This window comes from Oxyura jamaicensis, chromosome 15 (genome assembly GCF_011077185.1).
Source record: "Oxyura jamaicensis isolate SHBP4307 breed ruddy duck chromosome 15, BPBGC_Ojam_1.0, whole genome shotgun sequence".
Lineage (NCBI taxonomy): Eukaryota > Metazoa > Chordata > Aves > Anseriformes > Anatidae > Oxyura > Oxyura jamaicensis.
Window position 1 is genome coordinate 14,809,114 of NC_048907.1, and position 21,471 is coordinate 14,830,584.

At 39.6% G+C, this 21,471-nt stretch overlaps 1 protein-coding gene across 3 annotated transcripts in view; it reads right to left on the minus strand.

Moving 5' to 3' along the window:
* Positions 1 to 21,471, minus strand: part of LOC118174884 (transmembrane protein 132B-like) — a 244,473-nt gene that overhangs the window by 34,907 nt on the left and 188,095 nt on the right. For all 3 annotated transcript variants that reach the window (XM_035340636.1, XM_035340635.1, XM_035340637.1), the window contains exon 5: positions 17,519 to 17,662. In XM_035340636.1, the coding sequence (XP_035196527.1) occupies positions 17,519 to 17,662 (144 nt within the window). The remainder of the gene's footprint in view (positions 1 to 17,518; positions 17,663 to 21,471) is intronic.

Here is a 21,471-nt window from a genome sequence, read left to right on the forward strand (position 1 = left end):
CCCCCCCCCCCCCCCCCCCCCCCCCCCAGCAGCTAAAAGCATTACATGGTTCCTGCCAAAATGTTTAATGCTCCATGTACAAAGATCCTTTGCTAATCAGCTGAGCTTTTAACCATGATTTTTCTACAAAAATCAAGCTGAGGATTTCTGTAAGAATTAAAAGTTCCTCTGTCTGCTCTCCCCGGTGATTTAGCATCACCCTTTTTAAGAAAAAAAGACCGTCTTCATTAGGTGAAATCAACAGCCATATTGGTGTCTTTGGTAAGTCTTTGTTCACAGTACCTGAATAGTGGTTGGTCCATCAGGGATGTCAGCTCCCCTCCACACAAAGAAATGATGCTTGATACCAATGACTTAAAGATAGCAGTGGCTATGTTGCTACTGGTCAGAGCACAGACATTTCTACATTCAGTTGTGAAACCAGATGGGGCTCTACTTAGATGTGTGAAAGAAAAATGGGATGTGTCTTGTAGGGGATAACACGTGACTCTTTTAGCGTTGATCCAACACTTGTAAAGTAAATGAGGGATTTTCTACTGATTTACTGGCCTCAGACCAGGAGCCTTAAAGGCCTTCACTTTCTATTGTAATGCAATAACAGCCAACTGTGACACAAGCTTGGAACAGAGAAGATTTTGAGGCAGCGAGACACTCAAGTTTTTTAGTACATCATATTTGAAGTTTTTTGGCCAAACTGCAATTCTCTCTTGATAGAGCAGTACTTCCACTGCCAGGATGCAGGAGAGCAGATGCACATCTCATGTGGTTCAAGCTCATTTAAATCTCAGCACAGTTTGTGTTTTGAGAAACTTCAAGAACATTCTTTATTCATTCAGACACTACTTTTGCTGATAACGGTAAGACATGGACCAGAGCTCTGAGCAGTATCTCTTGCTTCCTTGTCCATTTGCAATCAAAATTGTGCCAGTCCCATTCATGCTCCTTGAGTTTCCATTTCTTAAGCAGTTTGGTATGCAAGTCGGCTTGGCTTCAGCTTGTCTTGTCACCATGATGACAAGCTATGCAGTAGCTCTCCTGGGCTAACATCCTTCCCAGACAAGCATGCTTATCATTAGACAGACATCTTCATTCTTTGCACTAAGATAAGAGATCTCTCACCAGCACAAATTCTAAGTACATGCTTTTATGAGGTGTGTTTTGCTTAAGTACTTGATCCTTAAACTTCTGTAGATTAGACATTACCACCACTTGATAGTTTAAGTAAACATCCATGCACTTCATATTCATCAGCTGGTGTCCCAGAAGGGATTAGGAGTTGTTTATTTGATGAAACACCAGCAATATGGTGCCAGCTCTTTCTTGCACCAATTTTAATTTCAAACACTGAACCTGCTCTGTAGAAACTATTTATTAGGTGAAACTAACACACATGTTGGAATTATAAGCTGTTTTTTTCTTTTTTTTTCACTTGAATTACTCACACAAATAGGGTTATAGAATGACAGAATAATTTACACATTGTTGAGAAAAGTAAGAGGGGAGAATATTTAGGCAGAAGTAACATACTCCAGTTCCACTGAAGTTCTTTGTAAAATAATGGGCTTTAAAAGTAATTTTCTGTGTACTAAGTAAACTTGGTATTCATGATTCATTGGTCTAATCCCTGTGACTGAAATTTAAAATCTAAGGCTCCATGAAATTAAAAGAAAAAGAAACAATTACATGTGTATTCACTCAATTTCATGTGTTCCATATCTTTCAATTTTTTCAATTCCAAATTTTAAGAAGGGTAATAGAGGTTTCTGAAGAATGTGTTAATCAAAAAAAGAAAAAACAAAATCTACAGGTCAGTTATAACTTGAAGCTTGCCAGCTCTCCTTTGGCGGTTTCGTCGGGTTCCTGGAGAATGCAAGTCACCTCCAAATTTCCCTATCTCCCATAGATGCTGCAAACACTGTGCAAAAAGCTCAAGGCTGCTAAGTGTGTAGAGTCCTCATACAAGACACCGGCCACTCAGCCCTCCTAGCTGGGCAGAAACACCGTGGTGTACAAGGACCTTCACAGCAGAGCCAGCATATACAAAGTCCTTGTGCTGCTCCTGAACTACTCCGTAGGGAAGAGGAGCCTATGTGCTGTTCCTGACACTGAAGGACAACTGCGCTCCTTCCTTATGAATGTAATTTGAATATATGACAACTACAATGCTACTGTAAGGCCACAAGACCAGAAGACAACTAAACAGCCAACTAATAAATCTTGTGGGCTTAATGTGTCTAGAATCAGTAATGTGTTACATCATGAATGTTAGCCACACTGATACAGCCTTTAATCTTGTACCAGTCATGAAGGGATACACCATTCTTATCCCAAAGAATCATTTGAAAACCATAAATAAGTAAATGAAGTAAAATAATATAAATTTTAAAGAAAAAAGAAGCAAAGAGCTTTTAAATGCACAGTAATACACTTGTATCTTGCAAAAGAAAATCTGGTCCTAGATTTTAGCACATCTGCATTTATAAGGCTTCCCTGCTAGTTTTTAGTCTCTGAGCAACAAATAATTCATTAATTAGGAAAAATAAGGAAAAGGAGACATTCAGCAAACAAAGCCAACAAAAAAAGTCCTTAAACAGCTTTCACTCAGCCAAGTGCTTCAATAAAATTATTTGAAGAGAATGCCAAGGAGCCTTTACCTTAGAAATTATCTTCCTTCTCTGGTCATATGGGAGTATATAGTTACCATCTTTCTAGACTGTTTTATGCCTCCAATGCCAGATAACACAGAAAACCAGCATGAAGAGACAGAGTTCCCTACACAGTAAGTGAAAAAAGCTTAGAGACAACAGCAGGATGTAATTCAGAGAAGCAAGCTTATATATATATATATATATACATATATATATATGTATATATATATACACAAAGATGGTCCAAGTTCCTCACACATACAAGATAGTCAAACACCATTCAAAACATTTGGTGCTTTATATGAAAATTCCTGGAGACATATGAGTCTGTGAAAAACTAAATTTAACAAAAAAAAATAATATATATATATATTAGCTCTAGTGGGTATTAAGAACAATTTAAAAATGTGAATGCAATCCAGGCCAACATTACAGGCCTTCAGACATGTCCAAAATTATTTTGAACCCAATTTTTATGCAGCTACATTAAAAAATAAAAATTAAAAAAAATGAGGCAAACTTTTCCAGAGGGAGGATCTTTGTGTACCTGTAAGGCCAGTACTGGAACTGCAATATATTATGTATACAATTATGTATTATATATATTATATATTGTATATTATATTCCTGCATATTATATTGTATACTGTGTAGCACAAAGGACTTTCTAAGTCAAGACAGTATTGTAACAATACAGGAGGTTGTGTCTACATTACAGGGAAGATAAGAGAAGAAAATATTAATTGGCTACAGAGGAAGAGAGCTGTAGTAACGTAAAGGTATAGAGACACCTTCCCATCATCCCCTCCAGTCCTGCCATGGGTGTCCCAGTCCATGTGCTAGTACTTAATGGTTCTAAAAATTCATTAAGAATTGTGCTACATTAAAAAATCCTAAAACAAAAGAGACAGGAAAAGCAAAATGAAAATAAATTAGCTGGGTAATCCAAATGTGCAGGAGGTTTACAACTCTGTCAGATGCACCTGATCAAGCTGTACATTAGTTAGCTTGGATTTTGGTAAAGATATATTACATTTTACATGTATTACAGACTCCAATCCATTAGCCCAAGCTGAAGTCTTTCCATGTTTGCTACCAAAACTAGTTAGTTTAAAGTTAGCAGAGATTTTATGTGAATTTTGGTCACAATACCAATCCCAAGCAGGCTTACTCAGGGGTGGCTTGTGATGAACCACCAGAGAGGTGCAATCAGGTGTGAGATATTCCATGCACAAATAAAGAAACTACTTTCCTTTAAAATCCTAGGTCCTTATCTTCCTTTCCTCTCCTAGCTTGCTATAGCCACAAAAAAAAAAAAAAAAAAAAAAAAAAAAAAAAACTAAAAATTAATGTGAACTACTGATTTCATTTTTAATTAATGCAAATTTTTCTTTTGTACTATTGTTCTCTGAAGACACTTCCTTCCCCATTCCTATTAAACAGAGAGACAAAATTAAATAGAGACAAAGTAATCCAGTGCTATGACTCACATTTCTGCTCGAACAGAACAGAAATCCCATGCAACTAATATTGTGTCCCTGGCACGCACTACACGAGGTAACAGGTGTTATACTGGGGTTTTATAATCTTTGTGAAAACACCACTGAAGACTTTCTAGATTATTTTGCCTTGAATTTTTTTTAGAAAGTCATGTTCCCTCTCTTATTCCCTGATCTTGGAGTTTTTTTAATACTGGCTTCTCAGCCAGCATCACATGGACATTTTTTGCAGCGTTCATGCTGCAAGCACACTTTGGATGCTGCTATAGGATAGCTGTCATCGCCTCCTCTGTGGTTTTATTTCCTATTTCATCCTAAAAACTTCAAATGGTTTCTTGCATTGATCTCCCACTTCTGTTGGCAAAGGAGGGCTCAGTGAGGTTTTGTTTGGGATTTTAACTACACCTGCTGCAAATAACTATACACTTTTTCTGTCCATTCACCTTAGTCTCTGATAGCTTTCATATTCTTCCCTTTCAGCTCCTTCAGGGATTTCTTTTCAGCTCTTCTTTCATTTTTGTCCCTTTAAACTGTTACAGCTCATAGCTATGTGGCTTCCCCTATCTATTTTATTCACCTGTCCTAAAGACTTTCAAAAGGGGTATAAGAGTGAGGTCCCCACATCCTTTTAATTTATGTTGCTGATGAGTGTGTGAAATTACCCTTTGCAGACATTTAAGAGCTGCTACACTCAGTGCCAGAGGGCTTGCTACACCTGCACATGATATCCAGTGGGACACAGCCGCAAAGAAGGTTTCTCCCCGTTGTCTGAGGAACTTTCAACATCTAAGGAAGAATTATCACAAAGCCATCTTTAAATATACACTCTTGAACTTTTAGTGCACTGAAAGCTCTTCCCAAACTCCCGTCTTGCTACAGGATGTCTTCTGCCCCTGAGCAGCAGGAGGGCAGAGTCACAATGTTCCTCTGACCTTTGCCCAGCACTGCTTCCAACATCCCGGCATGGTGCCTGCAGACATTTCAGAGAGAACACAGCCCTGGATGTGCACTGATCTTTGACAATCCCACAAGAGTCTGTCCATTGAAATTGCTTTGGCCAGAGCGGCAAGTACTGGGGAATATCATACATCCACTTTATTTACTGTTTGCTAACGGATGACATGAAAAAGGACACAAAGGTTCTCACCACTGACATGGTGCTTATATGTAAATACTTTAAACTTTCACGGACGGGAGAGTGCATGAGTTTACAGGAAATTATTTCTGCTTGCCGGTAATTTCACCTTTATAGTATGACATCCTCCTGCAGCAGGCATCTTGTGGCTACCAAAGATATTAGATTCTGTTTACTGAAATAAGTCTATTAAAGTCTCATGTTTTTTGCAGGTCATAGATGTCAGCCTATTGATTTAACTTGAAAGAGCACTTTTTCAGTGTTAGAAAGCTGTTTGCTTTTCTATAGTTTGCTGCTTTCCTCGTTGCCTAACGTGGACTGGCTGCAGCAGGTCACCAGTTTTTAGTGAATGCATGCCCAATGCCAGGTACCTGCACTTATTGATTCAGCATTAAGGGCCATTCTTGTGCAGATATAGTCTGCCTTCCCAAACTATAATCTAAGTCATTTCTACCTACGCATCCCTATTCAAGGGGATCATTCAGCAAAGATTTTATTCAAACTAGAATAACTAAAACACACTTCTGGTCCTCTGTGCTGCTCAGGAGGCATGCTATGTAGAAAACATGCCTGCGCTTTGAGACTTACATCTTACACACTTTATAGTATCTGCATGGTGCTGTCCTGGTTCTGTCTGCTCCCAGCTCCTTGCGCACCCCTAGCCTCCTTGCTGGCAGGGCAGCAGGAGAAGCTGAAGTCCTGGGCTCCGTGTGAACACTGCTCAGCAACAACTACAGCCCTGGTGTGTTATCAGCATTATTCTCATCCCAGATCTGAAACACAGTATCATACCAGCCACTAGGAAAATAATAAACTCTATCTTAGCTGAAACCAGGACAAAAAGCCAACTCAGTGATGACACCTAGACAGCACTGGGATCTGCTGTCCCTTCCTAAAGAGCCCATGCACAGTGGCTGGGGCTGCCCCAAGAGGTCACACAGTGCATATCCTGCACTGCACTGGAGAACCTGGAAGGGATAAGCTGCTGTGGTTACATTTCTGCTTTTCAGGATATCTGAAATATATTTCTTTTCCTTGGTTCTCTTCTCTTTCAATCTCATCCTAGCCTTCTTTGTTTAGTATCACGTTCATTTTCAGGTACCTCAGGCTTTTCCATGAGCTTGCTGTGACTCCTTCTGAACTCCCAGTGACAGATAGAAAAACAATTATTTGAAAGACAGGCAATGGCAGCCTCCTTCAGAATCTCTTCAGTCTCACCAAATAGGATCCCTTCCCAGCCTGTCCCCACAGATACACACAATGTCAGCAACCTTCTCAAAGAAGTCATGATACTGTCCAATCCATCTGTGTATTATTCAAAAGGGCTGAAGCTGGAGGCATTTTCTTACAAGAATTAAGGGGATCCAAGTTGGCAATGATACATTTTTCCTCAGCAAAATTAGTTACAGAAGATGAAAATATCAGTAATAACATAAGGCAGTTAAACAAGTGACATTGTCACATTTGCTAAGAACAGAAGGTCCTAGCAAATGGTTGTCTACTAGACTTTAGACAACCATACTCACACCAACATTGTAAAAAACAAACACACTGTAACCTAAATAGTTAGAGCTGCATGGCATCCATAGAGAGTGCTGGGAAACATGCACAGGTTGTGGGCATTTGCCTTATGCAACACACAGCACAAAGAGAAGCCTCCGAGCAGCTCCTCAGCTCTCCACTGTAACAGCGCGGGCTGCTACAGCCCTCTCACACAGTTCACGCAGTTATTTAGGATCCAGCTGTACCAGTGTTGTTTCCTTCCAGGGTTATGGTGCATAAAAGGGCAAAGGCATCCCAGGGCCTCCATGGGGGACGCTCACCAGGAGCTGCCATGGGACAGGCTGGAAGGAGGAGACCCAGCTCTGGGCAGCCTGCTCCCAGCACAGCACAGCGCCCTGCCTGCAGCCACCGGTTCCCTTCTGTCCCTTCTTTGCATGTTACTTTGACCTTGCTTGGGGTACTCTGGTCCTGGATCATTACTTGCTAATTTTGCAAATGTTGCTTTGGCATTTATAATGCACAAAATGTGTGTAAAAACACAACAGTAAGTAATATAGTCCAAGGAAGGATTTTCTCATTTTACCCTGATAATCCTTCATGCAAAACTCACTACAGGTTGGGGAAAGCTAAAAGGCTACAGGTTCTGCATGGCAGGCACTATTAAAGCTTGCAGTTTTCCAGTATTGGTATATTGAAATCTTTGATTTGTGGGGTGGCAATAAAAGATGTGGAAAGAAAATCTCCCCTGGCAACATATTACTCTTGAAAAGCCTTTTCAAAGCAAACATCCCATCAGTGAGAAATGCTTCAGCATGCTTCCGGTCTGTCCTCCTCCTGTCTTCCGTCCCTGCCTCCCCAGCCTGTGTGCTTAGTATTGGAATAATACATTTCTTTGTGCCCCATATTACACCCTTGGAAAGAAACTCTTTCATGTCACCTTGGTGCATTTGGCTAGGGGAGACCTCACAATCAAAGGTTATATTCTTTCACGCGGCTCCATCAGCATTTTGTGTTCCTTTGAGGCCAAGCTGGCCCTATAGCATTCAGGTTTGGGGAAGAAAACATCGTTGTATTCTGAAATGGTGATTGCATCAAATGGCAACTAGATTGGAAGAGAGTAATCGTGCTGGGCTCAGGCGATTAAAAACTCACTTGGAAAATTGGTGCTTGCTGAGCCTCTATAGAAAGAAATGAATTAGGAAGGAAAACAATAAGGAAGGGCATACATTAATTTTGCTCTGCAGTGGATAATGTTGAGTGTAAGAGACCTAAGGAAGAATTGTGTGTCTCAAGGATTTTCTCTTATTTTTTGGGGAGGAAACCTAAGAGTCAATGAGGAGGGTTTGCAAATTTAATCCAGACAGTAATCTCAGAGGCAGGAATCAGCAAAGTGCAAATAAATACTGCATATAAATAGTAGATAGCATTTCCCGCTAGGAACTCATCATTTCTGACGATACAGCTTAACAGAGAACTCTCCCTTGCTGGCAGTCCTGCTGGGCAGTCTCCATTCTCTGTTCCCTGGGTAATGTCATATTTGTACAAGTAACTCAATAAAGGATTACCTCCCAGAACGTCTATATTGTGGCAAGCCCTGTGTAACTCTTATTCAGCTGTGAGATCTGTAGGGTAGGCACTGTGTCCACACCACTTTTATATAGTGTTGAATACATTGTCAGTACTCCACAAATAATAAATGCATTCAACTCAAATAAATGCCCACATCTTCTTCAATAAGGTTTACATGTATTTAACAGCTTTTTCTTGACACTCACACAAGTTCATGTCTCTCTGCTCACTGTTCCTCCATTTATTACAATACATCCTTTTTTCTGGCTCATGAAAGATTTCTGATTTGCACTTGTGTTTAAGGGAGGTTTATTCAGCAGCGCAGGATGGAGGACAGCCACAGGACACCACAGTGCCCTCCAGCAGAAGCAGGCTGGAACTCTCTTTGACGGAGCTGCCAAGTCTGTTAGCTGCTGGCTACGTGCTGCTAAAATGCATTTTTACGTGCGAAGGCCATGTCTTGCAACACTTCTCACATGAGTAGTCCCTACTCTCAGTAAATGGGACTATTTGCACAATTATTATGGAAGCAAAAACAGAACAGGAGTGTCTGGAACAAAGTACTAAGGTGATCGAGGTTTCTGTTTGTCTTCCAGGGTACAGTGCTATCAGTGCCAACATTGGTGGCTGTTTCACCATTGACTATTTTAGGAGGAAAACATGGTCAATATGCTTGTTTGCTCTAGAGTCACTACCAATTCCAATGCTTTTCTTCAAGATAAAGTCATCAAAGGAGTAAAATTTTGAGTATCATCAAACCAGTGATCCATTTTCACACTGAATTCACTGGAAAGCAGCTTAAATCCACAGCCACGCACCACAAAATTCCAAATATGCTCCACTGAGGAGCTATAAAATGGAGAGGCAATGAATTTAGTTTCTATTTCCAATTGAACAAATCTGAAGTTTTAAACCACCGAATCTGATAGGCATGCTCAAGTACAGAGTGTACTAAAGCTGGAAGAGGACAAAAGCCACACCCCACCAAGAATCTTCCATTCCCTGTAACTTATGTAAATGGAAAAAGAAATACCATTTATAATTTCAATTTGTTCTTTCATCCTTATTTAATGACTTGTCCAACTCATTAGCCCAGTATTTAGCTGCTGTTCTTTATAGCTGGATTTTCCTCATTCCCCTCAAAATCACAGATATGCCCAGATCCTTATGCACAAAGGTACACAGCTGTCTAGCTACGTGTATTTCTAGTCCTGTTGCTATTTCTACGAAGGAAACAAAAACAGTTCTCATTCTGGTTTCCAATTAGGTACGATCAAAATGCAAAAAATATTAATAATTAAGAATATACCAAGAACAAAACTGCCTTTTTCCAAAGATGAGGAAGGGAGTTGGTTACTGTCAAACGTAGGTGCTTTTAAGTCAAATCAATTAAGTGCACTTCAGAATGATGGTGGTATGTCAGGCTTATCATCTCCATTCCTGTAACTCCTATTATCTATCTCAAGGGAGTGCTTCCCAAAGTTCATCATTTTCTCCCAACAACAGTTACTTATTGCTACATTTGCTTTTGCTGAGCCTGGGCTGAGCTGTTTACTATGTGCATACTAAGAGTATAAAATATTCAGAGTTTATTCTAAGCAATATTGCAGTTCAGGCTAATGACTTTTTTCCCAGGACTGGGATCCATGCCCTTTGCATTTTTGCTCTCCGAGCAGCCAAACACTAAGCCATAGAATTGTTTTCTTCCTCTGAAGCAGCAGCTGGTCCCTTGGAAGACACCATAAGCATCTCTGCTGAAATCTGTGTAATTGCACATGTCTGTATGGTCTGTTCTTAACGGATCCTCTCCCAGACAAAACACTGTTTTCTCAAGTTGGCTTTGAAGGCTGTGTGTGTTTAAAAATATCTTCAGGAAAATACACACATATATTTTGCTATAAGCTGTGTACAATGTGTACTGTGTACAGAATATTAATTCTTCAATATGTGATTTTGTAAGATTGCCTCACTGGCATCCTTATTGCTATACATGGAACTGTTTTGTGTGCAAATATGATTCTAAACGTGAAGTTTTAGCTTGGCACATTCACAAAACAGTATAGATTTCAACCTGTTGCTGTGTAACAAGGGTTTTTTTGAGACAAATCCTTAATATGCGGTAAGTGGCTATGCTACTCTTTTCTGATCATGCTTTGTCTGGCTCTGAAACTAATTAGCAGAATCTGGTGACCTGAATGTCAGAACTTCTGATATTTCAACAAAAAAGCAAAATCCTTAACTCAACAGTCGACATATTGCAGAGAGATCTGCCATACTCTCCTGCCTCTCTTTTATGAATAATAAAGATGAATTTTGTATGGGGGCAAAGGGGATGTTTTCTAGCCAAAATAACTAGAAAACAGAAGATCTAATTACAAGTTTAATGCATTTCAAGCAACTCCATGATCTCTAATTATTGCTCTAAGTTAGGTATACCTGTCTACAGGTATATCAAAAACGAGATCCACAGTCTCTAACAGCTTTAGTGCCAATAAATCCTACTGAGACAGATGTATCCTCATCATCCCTCTGGCACAACTGAGACAGACCAGCAACTTCACAGAGGAGGTCTGGAGCACAGCAGAGAAGTAAACCAGGACTCCTGGGACCCAGGCAGGATCCTCCTAAATAATCCTTCTGTTCAGCTGAGGAACACTTTGCTGCCAGAAGCATCTTCCCTGTGCCAGGCATCAGGGGGAGTCATTATTTCAGAGTATTTGTAATGGACTGCAGAGTCCATCACCTCCCAGCTCTCAAAGATGGATGGAAATGAAGCTGACAGTGACTTGAGGTTGTTACCAACTGATTTCATGGAGCTGATGATACTGATTCACTGGCACTAATCAGGTGAGATTAAAGGACTGCTTGGACAAGGAGATGGACTCACCAAATTAAACATTCACACTTCAAAGGGTTTCTAGCTGAACAGCTGCCTGCTGCAGCCCCAACCTGTCCCCTGTCCTGCAGTGAGACAGTGGTTAAGCCTCCAGGGCTGTCAATCTTGAACCACTCAGTAGCATTGAGGAAAAAAAAAAATCACTTAAAAATAAGATCTAGCTCAAAATGAATTGTGTAATAAACCAACTGGCACCAAAGTAAATCCATCATAGAGTAGAGAGTATTTTTCACTGCTCCCAGAAAGTGTTTGAACTAGAGTAAGCTAATTTCTGAGCAAGTGTCCACAAAATCAAGCTTTCAGGTAATGAAGTGACAGGCATTCAAAAATATGATAGATGGAGAAATAAGATTAGCCCCACTTTATGTATATTTCATCATTAATGGTGAAGCAGCTGCAGAACTTGCAAATGACAAGCACTGCCTATGTTTGCAGATCTCCTGCATAAACTATTGCATAAACAGCTGCAAGCAGGTGCTTCTTGCTCTGAGTTGTCCTAAGAACATGCTGTGGGTCTGCAGCAGGAAAGTGTTCCCAGAATTCAGTATCATCTAAATTACAGAACTGCAGTATCCCTCCATATCTTTGTTTGCTTGTTTGTTTTGGAGCCCCTTGTAGCAGCTGCTGTGCTGGCATTAGAGATCAATGTGCCCACAGATGTTGAATAAGGTTCTCAGTCTCATCTGCTTTTGTCTGTAAGAGGGAAAAACCTTCTGCAGATTTAATATGGTTCAGCTATTATTACCTTTACTGCCTTTCCTACATCATTTTAACAGCATATTAGATAAAACCTAGCTGGCTGCTGCTAGGAAAATTAGGTCTTCTATTGTTTTAACATTAATTATGTAGAGTTCAAGATAAGGTTTGTGTTAGAAAAGTAGGGGGTAGGAATGGTTTGAATTTGACTTTCATTATAATTAGACAGGAAATTATGAAAAGATGAAAAATAATTCACTGAAGTGCTTTCCTCTAGCAAGCTGACAAGAAAAGTGCATTCTTGCACAGAAGAGTTCATGGTATATTACTGAAGCACCATTGTTTTTAGTGTATGTCTCTGCCTGGGCACATTCAGCCTGTTTCTATTGCACTTTACATGTGGGCAGAAATGAGGAGGATGAGGCCCTCTGGCTCCCTTCTGTTCAGTTGAGGGCCTTTTCTGTTAAAATTAGGCTAAATTAGTCCGTGGTGTAACTCCAAGGAAGCCATTTGAAGACATTAATTTGTACCACCAGTCAATTTCTGCGTAACTTGCAAAGAACATGAAAACATGACTAATCTAAGAATGAATTAATTGGGCAGCTGTCTCTCTTTCATTTGTACACTACTGAGATAAACATTTGGACTAAGAAGCTGTCCTCATAATTTTCTCACTTGATGCTGCTTTGTGGGTGATGTTTATGACTACCATGTAACTGTTTTCAGAATTTTTCTTCATGTGAAATTACTACGGTTCAGGCTTTTAAAGACACTTCCATAGCAAGGACAAAGTAATGCATGAACCTTACTTGGAGCATTTAAGAAGCTGTAAAGATTGACAGTGCCAGGGCCCCTCAGGTTAGACTTCCCTCTGCAATACAACCATCTCAATCAAGGCTGTCACTCTACCACTGCCATTGGTCTAACTTGACTTCCCTCTAAGTATGGCCCAAAGGCTGATGGAGAGCAAGCAAAACCCACTTTAACTGGCCAGCAAAACTTCAGCAGTGCTTGTAGGATGGATGGGCAAAGAAGGTCTCTGCCATGATACAATTGCTTTAATCCTTTTCTTCCCCATCTGTGAAGGCTGAGACCCCGTGGTTCAGAACACATACAGAAAAGGCACACCCTACCATGCTACAGCTCCTTTATCGCAGTGTTTTACCCATCACCAGACTGGCTGAGTAACTTGTGCATAAATTTATCAAGCTACTATCACTCTTTTTTTTTTCAGTTTCACCACCCTATTTAGCTCTGCTTTGTAGGAGAAGCAGGACTCAAGTCCTTCAAGAGGATCTATGGCAGAAGACCACTGAAGTTAATGGGACTTGTGGAAATAAGGATTTTGTTGACAGTAGCTTGAAAAAATACGTAACGCAAGCCAAGGCTGGCAAAAGATGTTTTCTCAGCCTTGTTTGCAGATAAGGAAGCAAGATTCCAAAAGGAATGACTGACTTCCCACAGTCACATAGCAAATCAGCAAAAGGTATGGAAATTAATGCTGAGAAGCATTTCTGTGCCTTAATCATAAAGGCAATCTTTTCTTTCAAATACCAAAAACATTAAGCATCCCTTTCCAATGACGGAATAAACATCAGTTTCACTTACTTAGAGCAATATTTCCATCTATATATATATATATTTGATGTTTTAAAAGCCATTTCAAGGTACATGGTTGGTACTATTATGACCTGTGTCAAACTGTAGGGAGCAGCAACTCTAGGGACCAGGGACCAGGGATGGCAGTCCAACTGAACAAGTTGATCTGGGCAACTCCGCTGAGGATCAAGTCACACTAAGGCTGGAAAATGCAATATCAAGACGTATTGGGTGTGTTTCACTATATTTACCACTAATTATGTAGGCTTTGAAAAATAAGGACTGAAATACTCTCTTTCTGGGAAGCTATTAAAATGTTATGCGGACAAGATATATGGCTTTGGACAGCATGGATTCACATCTTTTGTCTACTAATAAAGCACTTATCATCTATCTGTTTGACCACCTCTGAGTAGTATTTTTATAAATGTGATGTCTAGGTAGCTGCCCAGATAAGCACATTTTGTATAAATACATTAACAGCCTGGGCCAAAGTCTGTTCTATTTAAGCTAGATTCAGTTCATTGTGTCTTAATTGAAAATAATGGTGTTAGAGCAGTGATCAAAGAACTGTTTCATTAATTGTCTATTAAATCATTAGCTATTAAACAGAAATAAAAGGTTAAGAATGCAACACTCTGTTCTGCCCAAAAGAATATGAATATCTCTCCAATTACAAAAGAAACAATAAAGGCAGAATTAACAGTGAAAAGAAGCTCAAGATAAGGCAATTACATCCAAAATGCCTGACAACCCTTATTAGAGGGTTTAGCAGTACAACCTATATAGAAAAGGCAACACAAATCTGGAAGCAAAGTCAATATTGAGTTTACCAAAGGAGCTTGTAAAGGGAATATGTATTTTTATGAAAAAATACGGGCACATAAAGCTTGTACTAAATTTTAACTCCGCTAATTAATTGTTATGGATCCAATCTTGCAACTAATACATGTATTTCCAGTTAAAAATTATGCCTGAAAGCATGCAGTCTGAGAGTACCTCTCAGTAATTTGTGACTAAAATCCATTATAACAGTGTTGTAATTTTCACAAAAATAACATTACTCCCATTTTGAGACCCTTTATATCACCAGGATGGGGCAAGGATGAACTCAGACCTCTTGTTTTCATACATTAAGCCAATAGCCTTGGATACCAGGTTAGAGGGGGTGGGCAAAATACAGTGCAAATCTTGTAAAACCTGTGCAGAATTTTGCCCAGTGTTTTGGTCTGCTCTCCCCAAATCATTGAAAGGGGGAGGACCCTCATCAACTTGAAGGTGCTTTGGAACAGGTCTACTTCCACCTAGAAATACAACCCATTTTGAAAAAATCAAGAAAGGAAGATGGTCAAAGGACAAGAGCTTTGCTTTCTTGAAGTGCATAAATCCACAAATGCAACTGGTAATCTTGTATCTGCTCAGAAAGGTCATGTCAAGTTTTATTTAGCTGCAAGCTTCAGTGGACCTCTTAAATTCAGGAACCATAACAATTTCATACCCAGCTTTGAGAAGACATCCATATGGACAACTGCTGATTGAACTAAATGGACTTTAAACAAGCAGTGTTTTGAAATGCAACATCTCCCTAACATGTGCAGATACTAATTTTATTAGTGGAAGAGGAAGGGGAGTCCTTTTCATAACCTTTTTGTATCTGGTTCAGTCTAGCATTCTCTAACTACAGCAAGTCCTAGAAATACTAGAAATCCAATTAATAGAAACAAAAGTCCACATACACAATCTTTTAGATCAGTATCTGGTTTACTGAAGTACAAAGAAAATAAAAGACAGTCTGAGCAATAATATATTGATGTTATATAACTTGGTGCTTGAGTTTATAATATAAGCACTTCATTGTAAACTGATAAATAATAGCCTCTGATCAGATACAAAGAGCTGTACAGTAAATAGAAAAAAAAATATGCAAGATTTATCAAAAGAATCTGCTTCTATGACAATTAAATTAGTCATAAACAAAGATATTCATTCATGTCCTTTCTGGTAAGGGCTTTCAAGGAAATTTGCTTACCAGAAAAACACAATGTGATTTTTCTTTCCCCATCTAATATATAACATAAAATAGAGAACCTGGAGCTCAGGCTAGAGATTCAAGAAACCTCTTCCATCACTGGCTGAGGGCAAACATTTAATCAGTCACTTTCATGAAAAGGGATTATTACACTGATTTCCTTTGCAAAATGTTTTGAGGTCTGAGGTGTGCTAGGCATCACTCTGTCCCTGATGTTTCAACCGTACACGTGCCTCTTCTCAATAACTTGAATCTTATTTATGAATAATTTGCCTTCATGATAAACAGAGATAAAAACATTAATGAAAAAAATTTGGAAGCAAGCAGAGGTTGTCTGACCAAGACTTTTGCCCAAACCTATAATGTCTTTCCTATAGCTATTAGGTTCAAGTGGATGTCATCTCTCATCTGAGAGTCTCGGAAAAAGGGTATCTCTATTAAATGTACAGTTGCTCTGTAAGCACTCTAACTGCAAAGGAATTTCTTTGTTGTTGGAAATAAAATGCAATTAAATGTTTGTTTTAGAGTATATAAATATCATTAATAAGCTCATTCAGAGTTGTCAAAAGTAAGAAGGTGAATTTTTCATTCCAGCATATGGTCTTCAAAATAAATGACAGCTTTGCTAAGTGCATTTCTTTAGCCAGACACAGAACACAAAAAATTATCTGACAAAGTACAAGCTACCTGTTAGGACCTCTGCAGTCTTATCTAGAAAGAGGTTACATTGATAGGTTGAAAGTACACAGGTATAGGATGTGGGTTTCAAATGCAACCTGAATAGACCTTTTAAAATTAGTTATAAAAGGGTCTGGGTCAGGGCTGGGATACATTCAGACATGACAAAATTAGCAGACAGAATATGAGGAACTTGTTTTTTCAGAGCTGCAGAGAGAGTTTATAGTAAGATCTACAGGTTATAGGATTACTATATGCAAAAAAGGATGAGTATACTATCCTATTTTTACAGCATTTTTATATAATATACTGTATTTTCCTAGAATTGAGACAAAGAAATCATCTTTCTAGGACAACCCAAAGAAATTCACAGAGAATACAAGAAAACAACCCTATATAGAAGCCATTGTACTCAATTCCAATGTTAATTTTAAACAACAAAAAACAGCCTCAAACCACATCAAATAAATCTACTAAAGATTTTCAAAAGTAGCTCTTTTATGCCTAAAAATAATAATGAGCTAAAAGCTGAAAGCCATGCAATGTGTCAGAAGTCATACAGTCAATATCTTGATAAAGTTAAATTAAAGCTGTTTTCATCTCAATGCTGTGGAATGAGAACCACATGAACACATTATATTAAAAAAAAAAAAAAAAAAGTTTAACGGTTCACAACTTTTGTTTTAAGGATTTTTGCAATATCTTTTTTATTTTCTATTCTCTGTCATGCTCCTCCGGATTTTGGTAAAGTACTTGTAAGAGATTCCGGAGTGGAAAGTAGGTGATGCAGTCAGAAGCATGTACAGCCTTGCTGTACACTGTTACAATATACTGTGTTATTACTGTTTAATAATGGATGCAGAAAAGCCACACAAAAATAAAGGTTCCCGTGTAGCAAGTTGACTTCTCCCATGTAGGATGTATCATAAGTCATGTTCTTTCTCATGAGCACCCACTAGCCAGCAAAGAAAGACAAGGACTGCTCTCTCAGCATCCCTGACCCTCTCTGCCACACCATATGGACATCAGCACAAACAGCTCCACATCAGTCTGTGGAATGTCCTAACCCTGCATAACCTCTGGAGACCAAATTCCTTATTGCACAATGGAAATACCTAGCATTGCAGAAAGAGCTATGACTGTATAAAACAACCAGTCCATGTCAAATCCAGAATGCAGGCTAGGACCCAATATGGTGGTGCTGGTGGTGAAGACAAGGGAGAAAACTCACATTTTCCTCATGCCCACCTCTTGTGGGTGCCTTACCTTTACAACGTCTTCATCAGCTGATTTGCACTCAGTGGACTCCGAAACATCAACTACCGACCCATCCTCCTGCACAGCAATGACCTTGACTGGAACAGACACTGTTTTGCCTGTCAGGATGGCCGTGTTAAGGACTTCCGTGTCCTGTATGCACACACAATTAAAGGATGGGCGTTAGAAAAGCAAAAACCATAAGAAAGCTGCAGGGGTCAGACCATAGAACCAAAACCCCTCCTCAAAGGTCAGGGACAGGGAGCAATGGTTCCTTGCACATACCCTGTGAGCTCCCTGCAATCAGTGGTGTAACAATTTCTTAAGTCAGAAGTTGTGTCTGGACCACCAAGTTCTGGTATTGACAGACATACAGAATTACTCTACTGGAGCCAATTTACAGGTTTTACACTGTGCATGAGATAGGGTATTACAAACTAAGCAATGCCATATACAATTTTTCTAATCTTTCCTCATCAAAATCCCACCTAGAGATGTTTTACCACATTTATCTCTAATCCTGATGAATTCACAGTGCTGGCACTCTAATGACTCCATTAACACAGCCTTCCTCTGCATCTCAGTATGGCTGCAGCTTGATTAATTACTCCAAGTGAGTTGCTACAGCGGTCCTTGCCTTGCGTAAGCAAAGCAGCTCTGCAGACTGGAGGGGAACAGCCTCCAAAGGCCTACAGAGGAATTTGGCTCTACTTAAGCAGTGCTTACTGCAACATGTCATACAAATGCAGAGCAAGGAATGACCTGTGCTTCCGAAGAGATTCAGCTCAGCCTTCTAGAAAAGCCTGTGAGAGGAAATACTGCTTTAAATCCTTCTGCTTTTCATTTAAAAAAAAAAAAAAAAAAAAAAAAAAAAGTTGCTTCCAACTAATCTAATTTTAAATTCCGTTATTAGAATTGTGGGAAGAAATGGATTTTAGTGAAAAATTTGATGGCAGCTTGCATAGGGAGATATATTCACTATCATTGGCTTCTGTCTGCTCTGTCTGCTAGCTAGATTGATAGAAAATAATGGGCATTGACCAGGACAGCTGGAGAAGACCAATAAACACTTGCAACTAAGATGTATTATTAATCAATATTCGGAAACTTCCACAAAAAGCACCCTGAATTAAATGAGTTGAAGTACTAATAACACTAGTGCCAGCTAACTGATAGAGTCTGCTAGAGCTTTATGGGCAGTCATGTTCCAGAAAAGCACTTAAACGTGTACTTGAGTCCATTTCTGTTCAGAACAGCACTAAAAGTATGTGGCACAACTTGACACAGACTTCAGCGTGATTTAAGTACATTTAAGTGCTGTCCAGAACAGAGATGCTTTTCTGAGTAACACCTCATGAAATTAATACATCATCTTTTTCCTGTTCTTTGCAAGGCACAAACCAGATGTTTTACCCACTGACTGGTTTTAATTTTTGCTGGATGGTATCACTTATAACCAGCTGCCATCCCTGACAGAAAGACACTGGGAAACAGAGAAATATGTGAAAAATGTAGAAGTGCCAAAGAACAACTGTAAAACCTTTATAAAGACTAAGGTTTGAACAAAACTAAGAAACTCCACTGCCATGTGAAAACAATCAGCTGCACCTTGGATGGAAAAAGGTTGTGTAAGACAGGTAAAGACAAAATGAAGGTGTTTCATCCACAAGTATGTCAAGAGGTAGTTAGATTTTGCCAAACCAATGACAAATATTCCAAATACCCCTAGACCATCAATTTGATATAACCACACCACGTATGTGATGTGGACATGGTCGTTCGGTGTCAAAATGCTCCCAGTTTGTCAGCAGGCTATTTCTGAGCCATTTTTCAACAACAGACACAGTTTTCAATGCAGCAGGGGGAATAGTATTTTTGCCAAGACTACAAACAACAAACATTTGACGAATTCTACTTCTGAACCACTTTCTCTTAGCACAGCTACATAACTCCTATGTGTCAGGGGCAGGCAGCACTTGGATGCAATTACGGTCTGATCCAAAACCCTACTGAGTCATAGATGAAAGACTTGTTTGACTTCAGTGGACTTGGAATCAGGTTCTCAGCAGGCCTGAACTAATTTCTCCTTTTTTTTTTTTTTTTTTTTTTTTTCTTTTTTTTTTTTTTTTTGTGTGCCGTTTGTTGTACAGCCATCGTGTTGACCCTCCTGTGTGACAATGGATAAACAAAACCTCAAGCCTCCTTTAACTCTAAGTGCTGCTTAGGTTCCAAGCTGAGAACATACTTTGATGCTCTGAAGGATAATGCAAAGTTTATAAAGAGATTTGCATTCTTCTGTAAACTCTCTGTGAAGCTTAGTGTGTGAGAAAGGGTCTTAGAAGTGACACCTTGCCACCCCCTACTGTGGGTGCTCTGCAGTGTGCTCACCTGGCTCCAGACATAAGCACTGTCCTAATGCTTACCCCTTCCCCATATGTACAGATGCCCACAGTGCCTATTAGCCACTGGTGGGTGCGTCACTGAAACTACACTTCGCTGGTAAGCAATTCTACTACATAAATCAATATTTCAGAGGCCTGATGCCTGGATTGGGTGTTACACAAGTATAATAGGCAGTGTAAAGACCTTTTTAAGAGCTGGTTATTTATAGACTGAAAAAATATATCTCCTCTGAGGAAGAAATATGAAGGCAGAACTGAACTAATTGACCGTCCATTAGATTTATAAGCAGGCTTCTTTTTTATTATTATTTTTATTTGCATCTTCAAGAGATTCTGTTAGGTTTGTTTTCTATTTCCATGGTAAGGTTTACTACAGGAAAAGTGTTACTGCATTTGAGATACCTGTGCTGTTTACCACTAGCACAATCTGAAATCTAGAGAGGGGTAATAATGCTGATTTATATGCACAAGCTTTTATATTAACATGCATGGCTCAGCATCACTGAAACAGCTGGAAAAACACTCAGGGACCACCAGCACAAACCTCTAACTGCTGACACGGAAAGGGCCCAAGTGAAAAACTGGAAATCCTTTCTGATTTCTTCCAGCAAGGGCGTAAAATGCTAGATCTTGACCAAAACCTGGAATTCAAGAAGCCTGGGTGGAAACTAGACAATCATATTGCAAGCACTATCCCTGAATAATAATTGTGTGCATGTTTATCTCCAGTTCCTTCTCTGTACCTGAATGCATTAGCACTTCAGCAGAGCTCTTCTTAATTACAATTGTAACCTGTTAATAGTGTTTCTTTGTTGTCTGAAGGAATCTACTTCTTATCCAGACTAGGCTAAATTAAAATTTAATACAACATCAGGTTGCAACAGAACTAGGAAGCAAATGACAGCTGTTTAATTAAAACCTAAAGCTGATTAGATGGCACGACTGAGAGAAATACTCAAGAGGAAGAGCAGAAAACTACTGAAACTCAAGGCCAGGATAATGGCTTTATTTAAATATGAATAAACCCTGCACACTGCCATAGTAAATGTTTGACAACTCATTGCTTTGGACAAACGGAGTAAATGTGAATGGAAGAACTGTCAAGACTCACAACAAAGCTGTGATTACCAGCACGGCTGATCCGCGTCTATGTGACCAACAGCAGGGATTACTTAGGAATGACCGCTATAGGTAGGCACGAACCCATGTGAGGAACTCCTGGCCCAACGTTCCCAACAATTACTCATTAAACAACGCCACAATGACGTAAATCCTTATCTGGCCTGTGACTCCCACAGCTCACACAACCTGACACAGGTCTCCCCCTTTCTTAGCTGAAAAATAGAGGCACAAAATTAAATGGCACAGCTCACAGGGAGCCATCCCAGAGCCAGGAGCTGAGAGGGGTTATCCACCCTGTGACCTGCAGGCACCCCCACAACCTGTCCTGCCCCACGAGCAGGCTCTGGCCTACTCCTTTCCTCTCCTGGCACAGCACAAAAACCCCAGAGCAACCCAATTTACTGTGACAGATATCATCCTTGCGATTAATACACAGGC